This window comes from Epargyreus clarus, unplaced genomic scaffold (genome assembly GCF_041222505.1).
Source record: "Epargyreus clarus isolate Ecla_fem2 unplaced genomic scaffold, WU_Ecla_fem_2.2 ptg000007l, whole genome shotgun sequence".
Taxonomy (NCBI): domain Eukaryota; kingdom Metazoa; phylum Arthropoda; class Insecta; order Lepidoptera; family Hesperiidae; genus Epargyreus; species Epargyreus clarus.
The window spans coordinates 11886887-11909185 of NW_027332215.1; the positions used below are offsets into that span (position 1 = coordinate 11886887).

At 35.9% G+C, this 22299-nt stretch overlaps 2 protein-coding genes across 2 annotated transcripts in view; both read right to left on the bottom strand.

The window, feature by feature from the left end:
• The window catches only part of LOC140743424 (FH1/FH2 domain-containing protein 3), an 80985-nt gene extending 74117 nt beyond the window's left edge, over positions 1–6868 (bottom strand). The window contains exon 1 of the mRNA XM_073074674.1: positions 6740–6868. The gene's annotated coding sequence lies outside the window, so the exon portion shown is untranslated. The remainder of the gene's footprint in view (positions 1–6739) is intronic.
• A 3426-nt stretch (positions 6869–10294) lies between these two features.
• LOC140743419 (uncharacterized) overlaps positions 10295–22299 on the bottom strand; it is a 35910-nt gene continuing 23905 nt past the window's right edge. Inside the window, exons 3-5 of the mRNA XM_073074670.1 lie at positions 17839–17915; positions 13393–16436; positions 10295–10377 (exon numbers count right to left, since the gene is read on the bottom strand). Of these exons, the coding sequence (XP_072930771.1) occupies positions 10323–10377; positions 13393–16436; positions 17839–17856 (3117 nt within the window). The 5' untranslated portion in view covers positions 17857–17915 and the 3' untranslated portion in view covers positions 10295–10322. The remainder of the gene's footprint in view (positions 10378–13392; positions 16437–17838; positions 17916–22299) is intronic.

Consider the following 22299-nt stretch of genomic DNA (forward strand, 5'->3'; position numbering starts at 1 on the left):
TATGGTTGCACGTAATTGTTTTAAATATAATAAATTTCTCTCATTTGGTTACAAGTACATATTTCTTGTCGGGTTTTTATTCGAGTATCATCTTTAGTTCGCAATTAAGCTTGTCTGCTTTTCAATTGCTATGTGGAACCAGTTTCGATCGCCTTAATTATTCTCTGTATTTGTGTTAAAATCCTTGAATGCTGTGCCTCTAGCTCTGATATTTTGAACGCAGCCTACATCCAGTTTTTATGTTTTTGTATCGAGAATTTCTCAGAACTGGCCACTAACAAGCTGCGAGTGACTTATAACAATTATAAAGACTACAAAACTGTGTTGGAATTTTGAAAAGGTGTAGTTTGCATCATTTTTAGGGTTCTGTACGAAAAAACAAATCAGATGCTTTATATGGTCACTCATGCGTCTGTCGGTCTGTCACAGTCAATTTGCTCCGAAACTACTGGACCAAATGAGTTCAAATTTGGTATTCATATGCTTTTCAGGAACCTAAAGACAAAGGTATAATGTAAACACCTGAATATTAAATATTAGGACACTTGGGAGGGCAAAAAAAAAAAAAGTTTGGCGAATTGTATCTAATGTTATATTAAATAAAAGGGCTCGTTGTAAGGATCTCAAATATATTTTTTATAGTTCTCCAATACATAGTTTTTAAGTTATCCAACAACGGGCGTAGGACTTAAAAATAAAATTGAGCCCAGTCACTCACTCGGTCCTTAGTTCAATGGAAAAAACCAGCCAGCTTCGGGAGCACACCGGTTCCGATCACAACTCACGAACTATAGTTTGGTTTTCACTCTCTACCAATTTAAGCAAGCTGTTTAAATGTGTCACGGAGATAAAAAATAATTACTCTGCACTCTCTAGTGCCGGTCGTCGCTCTAAAGCAAGTGCCCGGTGATACCTACAAGTGGTCACCGTTCACTGTCCATCCAATGGTCGCAACTCGACCATCACTACAAAAATTTGGAATTATGAATAAATTATTATTATGAGCTTGTATTATTAAACTTTGATTGACACTCATCTATAGCTACAATTAAAAAAATACACTTAAAATCGGTTGATAAAAGAGAATTACTCCGCTCTCACTAGTACCGGTCGTCGCTCTAAAGCAAGTCCGGTGATACCTACAAGTGGTCACCGTTCACTGTTCATCCAATGGTCGGAATTCGACCATCATTACGGAAATTCTGATATTATGGATGTATTTTTATTATGAGCTTGTATTATTCAATTTTAATTGACACTCATCTATAGTTACAATAAAAAAAATACACTTAAAAATCAGTTGACAAAAAATAATTACTTCACACTCTCTAGTACCGGTCGTCGCTCTAAAGCAAGTGTCCGGTGATACCTACAAGTGGTCACCGTTCACTGTTCATCCAATGGTCGGAATTCGACCATCATTACTGAAATTCTAATATTATGAATGAATTATTATTATGAGCTTGTATTATTAAATTTTGATTGACACTAATCTATAGCTACAATTTAAAAAAATACACTTAAAAAATGGGTTGATAAAAAATAATTACTTCGCACTCTCTAGTACCGGTCTTCGCTCTAAAGGAAGTGTCCGGTGATACCTACAAGTGGTCGCCGTTACCTGTTCATCCAATGGTCGGAACTCGACCATCATTACTAAAATTCTGAATTATGAATGAATTATTATTATGAGCTTGTATTATTCAATTTTGATTGACACTCATCTATAGTTAAAATTAAAAAAATACACTTAAAAATCGGTTGACAAAAAAAGAGAAAATTTTCATCAGTTTATGAGTGTTTCGTATTTACCCTTCACCTTGAAAATATGGTTTGTTTGTTAAATAAACAAGAAACAAAGTGTAAATGCAAGTTCGTGTGCAAGTAAATGTACTTCGATTTTAGTCTTTAGGATTTTCAAAAATCTTTACTCCAAGGGACCTTAGTTCCTAGAAGTGGCAACGCATCGGTGATCTGTTTCAAGTATCCCTGTTTAATATAGAGTTAGTATTAGATTGATTTTGAAGCTGGTAGAACCCTCTGTGATTTTACTTCGGCGGCACCACTGCCAAACGTACTTCTGTCTAATAACAGCAGTGTTAAACGCCGTTCTGGTTTGTAGGGTGTGATAAGGGAGACGTACTAATCCGCGGCATTCCAGCTTAGTCCTCAGCGGTACATTTGTGAGCGACCTCAGGTAGGAGCCTAATCTTATCTGGGATTGATTACAGATGTCCTTGGCAGTAGCCTTACCATCAGGTGGACTACATGCTCGTCTGCGATATTATGAAAGATCGATTTCATGAATTGCTACATCAACCTTATAAAAAAAAAACTGTTGATGGGTTTTCATTCTTAAAGATCACGTTAGATGATGTACGATAAGTAGTAGCGGGAAACAATAAACTTTTCTCCGAACATCAGGCATAATCCTTTGTTTGAGCTTCAATGAGCCCGAGGCCTTTGTTCCAGATGGTTTTTACCAATTGTCGTGAGGTGTAAAAGGTAATAAGGGCATTATCTTTCCGATAAGAACTGAAAGGGCCGGAAGTGTTAAAAATAGGACTGATTTTGACGCTTTTTGTTACGAGATTATGAGCTCCATAAGAAAGTGGTTTTAAAATTAAAAAAAAAATGTAATCATTTTTTTCAATCACTAAGTGATAACTTTTTTTATATATTATCAATGACTCATATGTAAATAAATAAAATTAACACCCAAATTAAACAACTTGAAAAAGCCAACTAGCTTTAAACATCATATAACTTAACCTAGATATCCGTGTTGATTATAATATTTAACTTTTAACTAAAAGGAAATACATCCTTTTTAGAATTTCTAAAGCAGCCAACCTGAATGGTTTTGGTTCTAAGGAAGCCTACCTAAATTCGCTCGAATACTAAATATTCTCACATCGCGGATGCGACGAGGGAAGTCGAACAGCTGTAGAACTCGTATATGTAATTACAGACTTGATTTTTAGGGTTCCGTACCGGAACGTAAAAACGGAACCCTATTACTAAGCCTCCGCAATCTGTCCGTCAGTCAGAGAGCTCTATCTCTTGAATCTTAATAGATATACACTTATTCTTTACACATTATGTATAATAGTGGCCGCTGGAACAAATAATATTGAGGATATTATATTCAAATATTTAATAATTATAGCAATTTTTTGTTAAATATAAAAAATCAAGGGGGGTCGCTATACTAGAGACCGCTATTTTTCGACGTATTTTGTATGTTTCTTTTTAACCGCAATTGAAACACCGTTCAAATTTTCACACTGCATTTATTATACTCGTATACCAATTCACAAATCAAAAAATAAAAAATTAATGAAAATTTGGTGGTATGGAACCCTCAATGTGCGAGTTCGACTCGTACTTGGCCGTTTTTTATTTCTATACATGAATGTCGCGGAAGTTGAGTTTTAGCTTTACGTTATTAAAGTGGGAGGCATTGGCATAATCAGTGTGAAAAAAAAACGTGAGAACCTTTTACGGCTTTGGGAGATAATAAAAAAATTGAAATTACCTTTAGAAGCAGCTGATGCTTTTTTATTAATAATTTAAGTTCAATTTTATTTTTAACCATTCAAATAACCGAATTATTTTATAGATAGACGATTGATTGGTTTTAAACACATAACGAAAACTTGTGAAGGTGGTAGAACCATTTGTGGTTCGACTCCGGCGGTACCACCGTTACACCTATTTGAACCTAATAATAGCAGTGTTAGGCGCTGCTGTGTTCCGGTTTGAAGGGTGTGGTAAGGGAGACATATTTTTCCGAGGCGTTCCAGCTTAGTCCTCCGGGGTAGCGGCGCATCTGTGGCCGACCTCAAGTAGGAATATCTAATCCTATCTGGGGTTGGTTACAGATGTCCATGGGCGGCAGTAGCCACTTACCATCAGGTGGACTATATGCTCGTCTGCTACTCCTATATTATAAAACAAAAACTTAATTCTACGTCTTCAAAAACGCGTAAGTAAGAGGTCACTCGATTAAATTTTGAATTTATTTTATTGACGTTTTCATTTGTCAACTTTTTGTAAGCGGAGCGGTGTAAAAGTAAGCAAGTGGAGCAAAGTAAAAGTAAAAATATTAATGTGGTTCAAATGTCGTCGCTAAAACTGCATACCTATTTAGTGATGTAATGAATATTCACACGTCTATTCGCAGATACGATGCGAATATTTGGTAATGTATTTGCTTAATGTAAATGAAATTATAAAGCAATATAGATACGGGATGCCAATAGACTCGATAGATTTTTCATTATTATTTTTATATACTTATTTTTGACCAAAACATAGTTACGTAGTACTCTAGGTAGAAACATAAATTAGCTAAATCGCAAATTAACTGAAAAACAATAAATGATAATTATTATATTAATATAATTACGAACACATTCGAATTCGCGAATACCGAAGACAAACATTCGCTTTCGTATTCACGAACCCAACATTCGTGACATCACTAAATTAACTATGTAGTGAGGCAAGCAACAAGCTGCATACTTTAATTTACCAAGAAAATTATGTTTTTACTCGAGAGGATCATTAAACGACGGTTGCAGGTACCTAGCGTACCTAGTACCTACTTGTCGTGTCATCAGATAAGGAGTATTCTGTACTTTTTTATTTATTATCGTTTAATTAAATTCTAGGCGTTAATTGGATTTTAGGGCGTATTATAAGTACTAAGGATACTTTTCAAGTTTAGGTCATATTGTTTACTTTCGGCAACTTTACGTCTATTTATTACTGCTCGTTTTTTATAATATAGGAGGAGCAAGCGAACATGCTGAACTTCATGGTAAGTGACTACTGCCACCATTGGATAACTGTTCCTAATCAACCCCAAATAAAATAAGAATCCTATTTGAAGTTGGCTAGAGATGCGTTTACTCCTGAGGATTAAGTTGGAATTATTCAGATAAGTATGTCTCCTTAACTCCATTCTTCAAACCAGAACACATCAGCATTAAATACTGCTGTTATTAATAAGATAAAGGTGTCGCGGTGCTATCTCCGGAGTGGTACTACGGTGTTCTACCATCTTCAAATAGTAAATACCTTCTAATCGTAGATATGCTTCATAATTATTTATCGTATGACAAAATGATTTCAATGATTGATTTAATGCTTTCTACACTCACAGCCCCACACTAAGATTCCCTGTATCGTGGGTGCCATGGACACACACAGAGACAAATACACAAACACCGAGACCCAGAAACAGAAATCTAAATTCATCATTTAGAAATCTGTCTGACCGGGATCGAATCCGGGACCCTCTGCGCGTCAGACCGGCATGGTGACCGCTCCGCCACGCGGGTCGTCAAATATGTTCTTTACAACCTAATTGAAATAGAAGCGCGTTGGCTTACTATTTTATAACCAGAAATAAAAATAAGTACGTGTACCAAGTTTCGTAGAAGCCAAAGTTAAGGAAAAAGAAAGATTACTCGTAACGTAAATGTTTGCTATTTTAGTTTTCGGAATAAAGATTATTAAGAATTTCAATATGATCCGCGCACGTCTTCGTGAGGCCACGAGGGTCACCGACGGTTATCTCGTGGGAGAGTAACCAAGTCCAAGAAAAGAGTCTATACTATACCAAACTATACCAAAAATGCAGCTAACTTCCGCGTTTTGGAAGTTATTCTTCTTTTTGCGCGTTCGGGAATACAGATTGGACCGTATTTTGAATGTGGGAAGAACTCACATGGGAGACAGACTTTTCCGAGGCGTTCCAGCTTAGTCCTCAGGGGTAGCGGCGCATCCGTGGCCGACCTCAGGTAGGAATATCTAATCCTATCTGGGGTTGATTACAGATGTCCATGGGCGGCAGTAGCCACTTACCATCAGGTGGACTGCATGCTCGTCTGCTACTCTTATATTATAAAAAAAAAAAAACCTGCGCGCGCCGATGTAACACATTATTATTTTATGTGTTACACTAAAGAAGTATTACTTCTCACGTACGTAAGCACGCACATACATGTCTTTTTTAAATATTTCAGTCAAGATTTAGCCTACAAATTTTGTAATTGTAGTTTGGACCACTCAAAAACCATTATCTTAACGCTACCTTTTTACGATCTTAAAAAATGTTTCATTAGTTTTGGAAGATTTTTTTTTACGTTTTTATTTAAAAAAAGTATTGATCGACTATTTAGTTGAGATTTCAGACGATTAGTTATAACTTGTACCCTTCCTGAGTTACACAAAAGAAACTTTTTCGTAATCTACGTATTGAGGCGAATAAGAATATAAGGATTTTTGTTACAAAAATAGATCGTTACGTACTCTTAACATTCAGTCATCTTCTTGATCATACAAGTTTCAATATTTTTTACGAATATTATTATACTCGTATTTACGTAAAAGTATTATAACATTTATACCTATAAGTCAAAAAAAGTTAATTAATCGAGCTGCAACGATGAATTCATTTTTTAATGGAATAAATAACTTGTCTGTTTTGATCGAGTTCGAAAGATCCTGAGAATAAAACAGGTTGAAGTATAACACAAAAACAATATGAAAATCAACATACCCATCTACATTCGGCTCATTAAGTTAAAAACAATAGCAAATTTTATACCACAACCGGTCTTCAATAAGTTCGAGTATCGAAAAAGAAAAACTAAAAAACCGGCTCCGCGTACAAGTAACTAAAGTTAATTTTAAACAACACGCAAAATTATTAAGTAAATAACACTACCTTTCTGAGATCAGAGCACAGTCTTAAAATCACAAAAATCACTGCATTATTTGTATTCAACTTTTTTGTGTGCCCGAGATCTTGACGACACACTTTCGTGTCGACTCCGGTACCAGCTTCGACAAAGCCATAAGTATAACTGAAGAGCTCCGGAGCTCGTAGAAAGACAAGACTTGCCTCAGGTAAAATTTTCACGTTTGTATAATCCGACTGTGTTGAGACGTCGTGCAGTGCTCTCTTGACTGACTGGGACGTACACGACAATCGGGTCCAGTAGGGTTGCATCGAGACATTGTATCACATCGTCCAGTGCGGAAGAAAGAGATGAAAACTGAATGACCGCGAGCCTTCGTAAAAGAATACATCGAGAACGTAAAACAGACGCGGCATCTTATTAATTAGAAATGTTTTTAAACTTTATTCACGGTAGAGACGCATAAATATATATTTTTATTACGTACAATATAGTGTCAACTTTCGGAAAGACAATAGATAAATTTAATTATTCCGATTTTATAACAATTAAGTATGAGAAACCGTAATTTGCGTACTACTTTAATTCTGTCAAAAGTTAATAGAACTTATCTATATAATGCAATTGCCGCGTCTACATTAAAATGACTAAACTCATTGACGTCACCGCCTTAAAATGTCAGCAACGCACACAATATCGCCGTCTCACTCCAACGCGTTATTCCCATAGGGGACTAATTCAAGGATACAGTGCACTCTTCAGTTCACTGCTCCCACCGGCTCTTGCGCGGAAGCCTTATAGGCACCATTAATATTAGACAATTCCTGTAATAAACTTTCGATAATTAATAGGTGTCGGGTACGCTGTTATTATAGAGCAAGATCCCAGGGCCACCAGACGTCACGTATTTTCTGACGAAGGAAATGTGGACGATTGAGTAGTGTTAGTATGTACTAAGAACGCATGCCTACCTGCTAGCTTGCTCAGACGGCCAATTTTCAGGTATCAGGTAATCAAGGTACATAAAAACATTACTTACCTCACGTAAATTCTCCAAGCTGATTTTTACGTATATTTTAGGCAATATCCTTAAAAATAAGTCGCCAATACTCCCAGACACTTTCCGTCGGCCGTATTGCTTTGCAGACGCTTTAAAGCTCCCAAAATAATTACTTAACTTCACGTAAATTCTGATGCTCCATTTTTATATATGTCTACCAGACAACTATTTTAAAATCTTTTACAAGAAGACAGACCGATCCAAGGGGCCAATCATCCCCTAAGCTCAATTTTAATGCCTCTGTGGGTAGGAGCGCGAGGGCATTATCCACGCGCATGAGACTGAGTGAGACATGTATTAGGATATATTGACCTCTCTCTCTCTCTCACTCCGTTACAATTTACTCATATAACTTAATTATTAATATTAAAAAAAAATCAGCTAAAAAATAAAAAATCAGGTAAACAATTAAAAATTAACTTGTAAAAAAATGCTCATTTGACTACAATAATTCTAGAATTTTATCCTACAAGCTGTTTTGATAAATTCGAAAAAACTTCAATTTTTTTTTTTAAGCAATATCAAATACTCGATAGTGTTAACGAATTCATTGAATAACAGCAATTTTTTTTTAATTATTTATTTATTGGGAATTAATCATAAGTAAAATACAAAGTAGAAAAATATTAATCTCTCAAAATTTCTGAGTAGTGCCTCTAATCTTCATTATCATCGTCATTGAAATTAGACAATTCATCATCCAGCCAATCTTGATATTGAATATCTAAATCGTCATTGTCGCTACCAACATTGTCCTCATTTCCTTCCACTGTAAAAAAACTACTCTGTATTTGATATTGCTTAAAAAAAAAATTGAAGTTTTTTCGAATTTATCAAAACAGCTTGTAGGATAAAATTCTAGAATTATTGTAGTCAAATGAGCATTTTTTTACAAGTTAATTATTAATTGTTTACCTGATTTTTTATTTTTTAGCTGATTTTTTTTAATATTAATAATTAAGTTATATGAGTAAATTGTAACGGAGTGAGAGAGAGAGAGGTCAATATATCCTAATACATGTCTCACTCAGTCTCATGCGCGTGGATAATGCCCTCGCGCTCCTACCCACAGAGGCATTAAAATTGAGCTTAGGGAATGATTGGCCCCTTGGATCGGTCTGTCTTCTTGTAAAAGATTTTAAAATAGTTGTCTGGTAGACATATATAAAAATGGAGCATCAGAATTTACGTGAAGTTAAGTAATTATTTTGGGAGCTTTAAAGCGTCTGCAAAGCAATACGGCCGACGGAAAGTGTCTGGGAGTATTGGCGACTTATTTTTAAGGATATTGCCTAAAATATACGTAAAAATCAGCTTGGAGAATTTACGTGAGGTAAGTAATGTTTTTATGTACCTTGATTACCTGATACCTGAAAATTGGCCGCCTGAGCAAGCTAACAGGTAGGCATGCGTTCTTAGTACATACTAACACTACTCAATCGTCCACATTTCCTTCGTCAGAAAATACGTGACGTCTGGTGGCCCTGGGATCTTGGACTATTATATTTATTTATGTAACTCATGCATATATTTTGTAACTTTTTGACTAAATCGAAGAGACTAGTCTCTACACTACAGGCACTTAGACCTAGAGTCTAGAGCAGATGTTACGATCTTTCTTCATAAAAATACGCTCTTGTATTTTTTTTAATTGATTTGTATTGTCTTCTCATTTAATTAATATAAGAATTTTTAAACGTAAGTAAATTTAATGACGTTTGCGTTTCACTCATAGCTTTTATAATATTTTTGTTGCGTTACTCCATTTCACTAATAGAAGTATTAAATGTAAAGCACAAATTGTAATGTTTTTTTATTATTTTGGGTAAGTTTTCAAAAAAAATCTTATTACTTAATACTGGGGATTGTTTGGTATTGATTTATGAAATCATTTTAGTGAATGATTATACAAAAATTTTATAAGCACTTTTGCAATTAAACTTTGGTAGGCACGCAGAATACATATACATAATTATTATTATAAATAAATTCACCTATCAAATCAAAATTCATTGTTTAAACGTTTATCTGGCCGGAGATCGAACTGGCAAACTCTATTTGGTAGACTGGTTTGCTGACACCTATGTATGCCACATAGGTCGCCTATACATATATTTTGGGTCGAATTCAATGAATTAATAATAATAATGAATGAAATTAATAATTGATTAGGTAATTTAATATTTTTTATTTTATTTAATTTTCAGGATAGCGATTGTTTATTTATTAAGCCACGGTGTAGATGTAGAAACAGTAGATTATGTACATATGTAATTTTAGTAAACTTTAAAATGACGCATATGATTTTGTGTTGTTAAGTCAACTGTCGACTATTATATTTGGTTTCATACATTATTATTCTATTAATATTTTTTTAATTAATGTTTTTCTTTACAATTCGAAGCAAAAGTTTTAAAACAAGTAATTATGTAAAGAGCTTTTGCAGGTTTGCAGTTTTAAAGACCTTTAGTATTGTTGTGACAAAAAAATGTTTAATACATTTTTTTCTGCAAAAAATGTTGTCTCAGTTAAACTAATTTCTAATCGGATTAGCTAATGAAAACTCTTACCTCATCCTCTTCTCGATAGTCGACGATGTCGCTCCTGAAATGCGTATAAAAATATATTAAATAACTTTTTAGTAATATGTACTCTTTTGTATATATTTTTTTATTATTACTTTTTAGAATACGTAACAGGTCCCAATTAACGAATATATTTCTTATTATACTTTCCAATCTATATATATATAAGAGATTTCCACGTAGGTATATAGTCACTCATCACGATATCTCTGGAACCATTAGAGCTAAAGACTTGAAATTTGGTAGGAATATTTTTTCACCGAGTAGAGGTCAGCTAAGAACGGATTTTTTGATATTCCACCGTTAAGGGGGTTAAATGGGGGATGAAAGTTAGTATGAAAGTCCGTCAGTTTTAAAGCAAACTGGATGAAAATTGGTATTTAGGTTTCTAATTAAAGTTATAAAAATCTAATCTGAGGGTTTTTCCAAAATCAACCCTAAAGGTGGTTAAATAGGGGTTGACAGCTTATTTTAAATTTTGACATTTTGGAAGCCAGCACTATGAAAGTTAGGCATTGCTTTACTGGTTAGATGTTATAGAACTTTAGTTCTACCGTTTTTGGAAAATCAACCCCTATGTGGGTTAAATAAGGGTTGTAAGTGTGTATGGAATTCCCCCAGTTTTGATGTAAAGTCTATGAAAATCGGTATTTGGGTTATCGATTAAAAATAAAAAAATACCTATTTCACCATTTTTGGAAAATAAACCCTTAAGTTGGTAAAATAAGGGTTGACAGCTTATTTTAAAATTTGCCAATTTGAAAGCCAGCACTATGAAAGTTAGCTATTGCTCGACTGGTTATATATAGTGGAACTTTAATTTTACTGTTTATGGAAAATCAAACCTTGCGTGGGTTAAATAAGGGTTGTAAGTTTGTATGAAAATCCCTCAGTTTTGATCTTATCTCTATGAAAATCTGTATTTAGCTTTTTGGTAGAAAATAATTAAACACCTATTTCACCATTTTTGGAAAATCAACCCTTAATTTGGTAAAATAGAGGTTGACAGCGTATTTTAAAATTTGCCTATTTGAAAGCCAGCACTATTTATTCAGCATCTAACCAGTAAAGCAATGCCTAACTTTCATAGTGCTGGCTTCCAAAATGTCAAAATTTAAAATAAGCTGTCAACCCCTATTTAACCACCTTTAGGGTTGATTTTGGAAAAACCCTCAGATTAGATTTTTATAACTTTAATTAGAAACCTAAATACCAATTTTCATCCAGTTTGCTTTAAAACTGACGGACTTTCATACTAACTTTCATCCCCCATTTAACCCCCTTAACGGTGGAATATCAAAAAATCCGTTCTTAGCTGACCTCTACTCGGTGAAAAGAATATTCCTACCAAATTTCAAGTCTTTAGCTCTAATGGTTCCAGAGATATCGTGATGAGTGACTATATACGTGGAAATCTCTTATATATATATAGATTGGAAAGTATAATAAGAAATATATTCGTTAATTGGGACCTGTTACGTATACGAAATACGAAATTCTTACAGAGGATGCTTAACGGTAGCCGCTATAACAACAAATTAAAATAAAAAAAAGGTGAAAACAAAAATGAGTCCCCATACAACAAACTGCTATTCGATATTTATCCAACTAACTTTTGACGTTAGAGGTAGACAGTTTAAATTTTTTACAATGTGTTTACTTTAATGGCTGCTGCAATATTAAACACTAGAAATAAAAAAAATGAATATTTTGGTTGAACGGAACCCTCCAGGTGCGGGTTTGACTTGCATTTGGCCAATTATTAGTAACGCGCAGACCCGCGGGCCACAAGGGAAAGTCGCGGGCCACACACCACCCGTGAGTGTCGGGTTGCCGACCGCTGGTGTTGAATATTAGCTTTCAGAAATTTGCTGATAAAGTATTTATTGGTGCATATGTACATAGGAATGTTTTTGAAATTCTACTAAGGAGGTAAAAGAAGTGTTATATGTATGTATACGGGAATCTTTTTTCAGAAATTTCAGATAACGTATATTCAGACAAATACACGACAACGTGGACGGGTGCAAATTTCATATATGATAATAATGCATAAGTTTATTCAAATGGGCCTACATTTTGGTATACCAATTAGGTACATCGCAACTACTTTGGACACACTGCGTGCCAACATTTTGTCCTGCCATGGGGTATGGTTGTGGTTATACGTGGATTAGTGATGGTGATGTGGTAGACACATAGACCTTGGATTAAAATTTTGGGCTAGAACAGGGCTACAGTACTACAGGCAGGGGACCTGTCGTACGAGACTAAAGCGGGACTTCTGGAGTTGCGGGCGGCAAGAAAGGGAGCTCTAACCGCCCAGCCAGAGACCCTGGATAGAACCACTGTATGTAAGGTCCCATAAAACATGGACGGTTCCTATGGAATAGTGCAAATAGTAATTATTGTATCCTACATGAAACTTATGTTTTAAAGAAAGTTTCATTTCAGTCCACTAATTAGAGTTTTAGTGTATGTTTCTGAAGAAAGCTTGACCAATTTAGGTACACAGTGACGAAAAAGAAGCTTTCATTAATGAAATATTAATGAACCCTTCAACAATTTTAACGATAAAGTATAGCGTTAAAATTGTTAAAGTACAAATTTACGATTACAGTTATTTCTATGTCATATCATATATTTTAACGCGGGCGAAGCCGCGGGTTCTGCTAGTCCAATATAAATAATAAATAGTTAAGTAATAATGAAATAATGATTACTTTTAGTTTTCCTATGTAAATATTTTAAAAATAAAATTCAAAGTGGATGAGTATAAGATGAGGTGGTAGAACCCTTTGTAGTTCCACTCCGGCGGCACAACCGCCACACCTATTTCTGCCTCATAACAGCTGCGTTAAACGCTGCTGTGTTCTGGGCTTGGTGTGGTAGTAGTAGTGGACCTCAGGAATATTTAATCCTCTCTGCGGTTGATTACAGATATCCATGGGCGGCAGTAAGCACTTACAATCAGGTGGACTGCAAGCTCATCCGCTACTCATATATTATAAAAAAAGATATTCCAATGAATTACCTGCATCCAAGCTTCTGAATGACCGGCATCTGCGGCGTGCTATCGTGGATCCTCACTTGCGTCGGGTCGATTTCTTCGCATTCATCGTCGTCGAAGGATATTTGACCAGTTCTCCTTGCAAGTATCGAGTCCATAAATGGGCTATAAATCTGACCTGAAGTGCCTAATATATCATCAATATCCGTGTAACGTGATATATATTTTTCTGCACTCTTTTGATATGAAAGGCTCGATGAAGAACGCCGCCTGTATTTACGATTATTTTCGTACGGTGAGCTGCGGTTTTCGTATTCTTCGTTATGTTTCGGAGTTTCTAAGCCTTCGGGGCTTCTTCTGTCACCAAGCGGCTCATCATCAGGTAAATGTAGAGGAAAGGGAGGAATTTGTGACGAAGGTACATAAATACGCACTTCTTCAGAATCGGAACTGTCGCTCTCCTGAGGGGGCGGAGTTGGTAATTTTTCAACGCCTTCTGGAATGTTTTTATCGCTAGCCAACCACCACGGACGTTCTCCGGATTCTATGTGTTTTATTCGCCGTAGAGGAAAACTCCTTTGATCGGAACCAGACTTACTTAAACTAATATTATTAGAAAGTTCATTTTTATTACTGATTGACGAGTTTTCGTTGCTAGTTAACCACCAATCCTTTTTGTCTCCTGATTCTATATGACGTACTTTAAAGAAATTGAACTTATCACTCTTATCGCTATCGCTAGATGATTTTCGTGGTGGTGTTAATCGTTCAATGCCTTCTGGGATATTAGCGCTGCTATCGAGCCACCATGGTTTTTCATCATCATGATAATTTTTACATTTACTTAAGGATCTCTTTCCGTCTGAGTGTTCATTTGATTGTTTTTCACTTAATCGTTCTGCACCAGATTCTAGGTGCCGGGATTTTTCACTGCTATGACTATAGTTCTTTTTATCAGACTCTGAATCTAGCCACCAGGCTCTTTCACCAGATTCTATATGCCTTATAGCCTTGAGTTTTACTACATTGTCATCACTTGACGCGACAATATTATCACTGCCGCTTTTACTTCTACTGGATCCACTTTCTGTTACTAGGTTTGAAATATCCTTACCAGTTGATTCTGATGTTGAATTGTCTAACCAGCGGCTATTCTCATTCGAGTCTTGATATCTTAATTTAAAGAGATTAGTTACTGGCGCTAGAGCTCTTATTAAGAAAGATTTTGCTTCTTCAGTACCTCCATCAATCTTATTTAAAGGCGACGGTTGTCTAGCAGATCGATCTGTGGGTATTGATATTTCATCAGCCGATGTCCTAGAGACATCGTTTGTTTTAGATTTTGACATGGATTCGTCTTCGCTAATGGACGACTGAGTTGATAAGGTAATACTCGATTCCGGACTATTGCTTTCACGTGATTTGGAATGTTTTTTAGAAGAGCTTTTAGACGTATTAGGCCCCGTGGATGATTTTGTGGAACTTTTTGACGATTTAGTATCTTTATTGTTATCTTTGTCGGACTTTTCACTTCCTTGATCAGATTCTGTAGAACTTACAGACTTACTTCTTTTTTTCAATACTTTCTTCTTAGACGTCGTTTCTGATGATGAATCTGTACTAGATTTTCGTAGTTTTAGTTTTTTCGTCTTTCCCGTTGAGTCGGTTTTTGGTGCTTGCGGAGGTAACTGACTATTAGTTATAATTATCTCAGGAGATACTAGTTCCGTTGAGTTCACTGGGCTTTTAGCCTTTTTTAATTTCAAGTTAACATTTATTACTATTTCTGATGTATCTTCATTTTTGTTTGATTCACACACATCTGTCTCTACATTTGATTTCAATGGTACAATATTGTTTTCTAATATTTTATCTTTACTACTTTCTGAGTGTGATTGAGGCGTTGTATTTTCTCTTGATAAAGGCTCTGTGCTATGACTGCGACTACTTCTATCATAGGAGTTACTGTTAGAATTATCGCGTAAATTAGAGTATTGAGTTGAATATCTACCGGCATAACCTGTATAATTGTTACTACTAGGTGCATAAAATGTCCAATTGGTTATACTACTTCTGCTCGTGCTACCAAATCTACTTGATCGCGTAGGATCATCGAGCCTGTCTGATTGAATTTCTTTATCTACCATTTGCGGTTTTTTTCTGGCGCGTGTTATTAATTTCTCAACAGTTTTAGCCATATCTGCTCTTCTTGATCTCACGTATGATGATGATCCGGGTGGGGTGGGCGATGTATGTCGCGTAACAACAGAAATAGTTTCAATATTTTCATCGTCGTCAATTTTAATTTCATTTCCATTTTGTAAGTGTTCTGTTTTATTATCATTCTTAGTATTGTGGTCCTCCTCTGTTATTATTGAAGAAGGAGTCAAAGGCTTATCACTTTCGCATTTACTGGTATCAGTATAGCTAACGGGTGATATTGAAGTTCTCTTAACTGGCGTAGGACTTCTTAAATAACTTGATGATAGACGATTGGCTATAGCGTATCTATTAACAGTAACTTCTGGTTTTGTTTCTGTTCTCGAAGCAGGTCGACTGTAGCTAGGAGTTCTAGAATATAGTTTATAACTCGACAGGCCACCGTAACCTGCAGACTTATCAGTCTTCATTGGAATGTGTTTTTCTCGATCAACAGGGCTGGAATCTCGAGTCTTTTCTTTCAAGCTCTTAGTAGTTCGTCTGTCTGGACTTATGTGACGTGAAGATCGACTTAAACTATACTTTGATGAAGTTGATACCGGACTGACGTCTCTACTTTTATTAGAGCTAACTGGGGACGGTACAGTGAGTTTGCTTGTGTAATCTTTCTTTTCGTACTTAGAGGTGGGTTTTTCGGATTTGTTATAACTAGCGTATCTATTCGCAATTGCTGAAATGGGCGTTTCCTCTCTTGCAGAGCGATCATTGTTGAGAACAGGTATGCTAGACGACTTGTAAGATGGCGTGGTATTTATGTACTTTGCTGTTACCGATGTAGGTCGATCGGTTGAGATATTGCTTGAAGTTCTTCCTGTATCTCGAGGTCTACTGTACGGCGACGAATCATACTGAAAAATGCGAAAAAATCATATTAGTCAAGTAAAAAAGCGACAGTAAAAACGCACTTGAATACACGGATCATCTAAGACCACATAAGTTTATTTTATTATCTCGAATCTAATATAATTTTCATAAGCTTCATTCAACACTATCACACATAAAGCTGTTCCTTTGGCCGTTTTATAAATAGCGACAGGAATGCGTGTACGCTGGGAGATAACATACAAGGAGGGATTTTATTGAGCCCTTCGGTCTTGGAGCAGACTGATTAATAGTAGGCTAAGAATTGGAATTTAGCACCAGTTTTATGGTGTAGTGTTTATGGCGATCTTGACGATGGAACTTAATTCTGATCTGCTGATGTCTATCACTGCTGGTATGTAAAATTTTAAACCGCCACGTCTAATTTAGTATCACTTGCAAAATTGGTATTTTTTGTTTTATTGAGTTTAGTTAAATACAAGCAATGTCCCGTACATTACTTGTATATTAACTAAACTCAATAGATATAGATAATAGAACAGTGATAGCCTAGTGGTCTAAACATAAACTCTCAATATATATTTTTTATTATATAGAAGTAGCAGACGAGTTTGCAGTTCACATGCAGCTCATGTACATCTGTAATCAACGGTAGATAAGATTAGATTCCTACCTTTGGATGCATCGCTACCCCTGATGACTAAGCTGGAATGCCTCGGAAAAACTTGTCTCTCTTACTACACCTTACCAAACAAATAGGATCCGAGGTATGCATTCTAGGCACTAGGTTTATAAGAATTTAGCTGAACTTATTGAATTGAATTTAATTGAACACTAGCTATAACTGCGAAGAAAAATAACTTGAGGTATAAATTCTACATAACTTTAAAAAAAAATATTTCTATGGTGTGTACAGTATACCAAACCGTCCTTAGCCAGTGATGCACTATGACCTGAAGTCCTCTCTGAGGGGACATTCCAAGCGTTGGAACAGTAATGAGTTGATGATAATGACTAATTAACTAGCAATACGCAAAAGCGACTGTTTTTAATATACATTTGGAAATTGGAAATGTATTCCCATACGTATTCCCATACGTTGGTATGGTATGCTGGTTTATTTAGATTTAAATAAATGACTCCGGCGGCACCACCGCCACACCTATTTCCGTCTCATAACAGCAGCGGTTAGCGCTGCTGTGTTTTGGTTTGAAGGGTGTGGTAAGGGAGACATAACTTTCCAAGGAATTCCAGCTTAGTCCTCAGGGGTAGCTGCGCATCTGTGGCCGACTGCAGGTAGGAATATTTAAACCTATCTGGGGTTGATTACAGATATCCATGGGCGGCGGAGCCACTTACCATCAGGCGGAGTGCATGCTCATACATTATTATAAAAAAAAACTTATAAATATAGAGGTAAGTACTCACATAATTCCTGTAAGACATCTCGACCAATCATTTGCTTGGGTCCATTAGTGTATTTACAATCTGACTCCGCCGGGATCCTGGAATGTGAAATGCGTATGTTTTCATTATAATGTAATTTATGTAACGCGGTCATCCTCTTTGCATTTTTATGAATGAATGAATCGAGAATACGTTTCGCTTCGAGACGCATTTTGAATAAAATTAACGTACTGATATAAATGATATTATATTGAGAAGAGTGTGTAACTTCAAGACGTTATTGATATAAAAATATTACCTACTGAAATTCTAGATATATGTATATGTATAAAAATAATATGTAGAGCGAGTAATATGTAATATTAAAATAACAAAAGACACTTACGAAGTTAATGTATGCTACACGATATACTGATACTTCTGGTATATTATAATGAATTAAACTAATATTTATTTTTTAAATGATCTTGTATTACGATATGATAGTATGATATTGTATGATCTTGAAAACATAAACAATTATTTTGATCTTCTTGCTAGAATAATTCTATGAGGAAGAGTATGGTATAAGGTCACTAGTTGCCGAAAATTGGACCATAATGATAAATTTTCAATTTAATTTTATAAAAACGCCAAGGTTCTTTAATAAACCACAAAACAAAGAAAAACAACAACAAAATATTTTTTCTGTGCCGTTGGTGCTGTTGACATACAAAGACGAACGCAAACAATCAGACCCACAATTCATAATTAGAATCTATGTCCGACCGGGGATCGAACCTGAAACCCATTGCGTGTCAGATTGGCAAGGACACCTCCATGAGGCTCGAATTGGAAAATCAGTCGACAAAAGAATTCGATAGCATTTTCGGTTCGCCCAAACTTTTCGAGAATACTGCACAATATGACAAATACATAGATCATTTAAACAATATGAAATACTGACTAAGCCAAGCCACGAGTGAGAGAGCAATGAGTTGATGATAGTGATTTGTAATCACGAGTATTATTACTTCGCTGACCAACCATATACTCGGGCATGTCGTCCATTTTTATAACGGATATCATTTTACTTGTTAGGTTTTCTTGTACCTGTTTAACGACTACACCCTGGCTATATAACCGCAATACATGGGTATATGGTAGTTGATGCTGGTGAGATACTAATGATATTCGATACTACCACAGAGCAACTAAAAGAATAGAGCACGCCTACTTGGGTATGAACACATCAAACGTCGGAACACCGAGTGCGGTATAGAACAGTCACAAATTAGTTCAAGTGGATGAAGTCTTGGTACAGGATCCCTAGTATAGTTTTCATCATTTATTAATAACAAGCTGATTTTTCGTGAGTAGCTTCGTTTCGACAAGACGCCCAACATTTTTCCTTACAGCAATGTTGGTAAATGGTAGCTTGATGGGGCAGCAAGGATAAAATATGTTGACCGGACGAATTCTAAAAATTTATTAGTAACCAAATTTTTCTTTGTTAATTATCAAGATAATTATTTAAATAACGTGAAAAAATATTTGTCCTACAAAATATAAGGTTTTTATTAAGGCGTCCCCCCTCTCCAACATGTACTACTACTGTTACTACAACTGTTACTAATAAATTTTTAGAATTCGTCCGGTCAACATATTTTATCCTTGCTGCCCCATCAAGCTACCATTTACCAACATTGCTGTAAGGAAAAATGTTGGGCGTCTTGTCGAAACGAAGCTACTCACGAAAAATCAGCTTGTTATTAATAAATGATGAAAACTATACTAGGGATCCTGTACTATCTGTTAATTTCGTCGTTTAAATAGTAGATCCAGTTTCTGATTGAATTTGGTGTGAAAACTAGTAATACACTATACAATTGGTACACATCAACATATACTTTTCCATTGCTGGGCACGGGTCTCCTCTCAGACTGAGAAAAATTAGGCCATAGTCCACCGCGCTGGCCAAGTTATTAGGCCAAGCTTATTGGTAAGCCTCAGATTTTTTTATAAATCTCTCAGGTATGCACGTTTCCTCACGATGTTTTCCTTCACCGTTTAAGCATATAATAGTTCATTTCTAATACGCACATAATTTTGAAATATCAGAGACGTGTCTGGGATTTGAACCACGAACCCCCGATCGAGAGGCCGAGTTTCTTAATCACGAGCACGAGTACACATTCCAGAAGTAAACAGTTTCGGTTCGTTTTAAAAAGCTATAGCACATGTGCCTACAATTCGTACCGACCTATGCCATAGTTGCACTCTATACTAATTATTACTCTATAGACAATACCTAGTGTAGTATGAGAACTTATCGGAGTTTTCTATATAAAGTTCACTTACAAGCATTTACATCGAGTGGTAACATTTCAAAGTAAAATTCTAGAGGTACGTAACTAACCTTAGGTAGGTACCAATCCTTTAATTTTTCGCGATTAAGATATTTTATAAAGACTAAGGGCTCGTGCACAAAACTGCGATGCGACGTCGCATCGTAAAAATCTGCAAGCTCCCTCGACGCATCGCAATATCTTGCGAATTAATTCGCATCGCGCATTCCTGCGAGTTCTAGTTTCTAGTTCGTTCTGAGACATCGTGTGGGGAAGATGCACAGACCTGTATTTGTTGGGTGGAAAGACGTATACTTTAATGTAAAAAATTACAAAGTACGACGTTGACTTTTCATATTACTGATTGAGGAAACTAAATATAAAATAAATGATATATGATAAATGCATGAACCCAAAATCTTCTTTCTTACTCTTTCCTGTAACTCCTAAGCAAAAACACAAGTTCTTCTCTCTTCAAACTCAACTTCTTTTTACGATCCATGTCACGACCTAATTTTCAAAAAATGTTCCGTACGGTTGACGGTTGTCGAAAGAATGGTCACCCTGGGAGACGCTATGCCGCACGATATCGCATCGCAGCAATTCGTGTCGCAATTTTCTGCGTTGCGAATTCGCGTCGCGTCGCATCGCAGTTTTGTGTACGAGCCCTAAGACTTGACATTTAATTTTATGTCAAAGGAAAACTGTATGCGCTGAGGAGAAAATAATTTTCTTACGACCTTAGCAGACTAGCTTCCAAAAAGCAGTTGAATCATTGATTGCCGGTACTAAAAGTAGTATTGTGGAGGTCATATACGTGTGTAAAGCGTAGTGGTGAAATGCAAAAACTATGATGTGTAGGGTATCTGGTAGAGTAGGAAGAAAGGCCTAAACCATTTACATATATTTACAGGACAATTTGTGCCCAAAGTGGAACAATAATAATTTGCCGTAGTACATAGTGTAAGCAGTGATAGCCTAGTGCCGCGTTTCCCAACCTGTGGTCCGCGGACCCCTGGGGGTCCGCGAGTATATGTATGGGGGTCAGCGGTGTCATCTCTGGACCATACATAAATCGCTCATTAAATGAAAAGGGCCGCAAAACAAAATATCAGCAAACCAGTTTTATTAGAAAAATGTGATTAAAAAAAAAGATGGATCTAATGATGTATAACACTATTATTAATCTATTAAAAAAAGGAAAAATATATAAATTGTTTTTTTTTTTTAAATTTTGTTTTGGGATATTTTGGATTGCGTTTTTTTCGCTGTTTATTTTATTAAGGGGGTCCGTGAAAACTGTGCTTGATTTCCTAAGGGTCCGTGGACTGAAAAAGGCTGGGAAACGCTGGCCTAGTGGTTAAGAAACTCGACCTCTCGATCGAGAAGTCCGAGCTTCAAATCCCAGGCACCACCACGCACCTCTGATTTTTCAAAGTTATGTTATTAGAAATTATTTATCATTTGCTTAAAAAACGGTGAAGGAAAACATCGTGAGGAAACCTGCATACCTGAGAGATTTATAAAAAGAAATCTCAAAGGTATGTGAAGTCTGCCAATATGCACGTGGCCAGCGCGGTGGACTATGGCCTAATCCTTCTCATTCTGAGAAGAGACCCGTGCCCAGCAGTGGGATATTAATGCGTTGATACATACTGTAAAACTAAAACATATTCGAGATTGTTTTTCTGACTACATTACTCCGTAAAACCCTATTGTTAACCTTAAATCGTTTTATGACACGTCAGTTAAACTTCGGAGATTAGAGATGGCAAGCTCAGGCAGCGCTGGGCACCGCGTTGTTTATTTTTAACAACTCCAATCTGTTTTTATTGCTATGCATTGCTGCCGTTTCTTTAAAGTTTTAAAATAGAATCAGTTTTTATTCAGTGTTTCCGGACTGACCTATATTGATTGAGTCGATGGACAAAAGATGGATAGATTTCCTTGGACGAAATTATTTATACCGTTTTGGCTCTTAATTTGTAGACCGGAAGATCGATAGTGACTTGCGAGGATGTCTAATTATTTTTGGTGTATATCAGTGTTTCTCAAAGTAAGCCTCCTTTTGGATGTTGGTGTGCTAAATGGTGAAGGGCACAAATTTTGCGTATTTAAGTGGCTTAGGAAGAAATAGCTGATTCTGCTTTTTTTA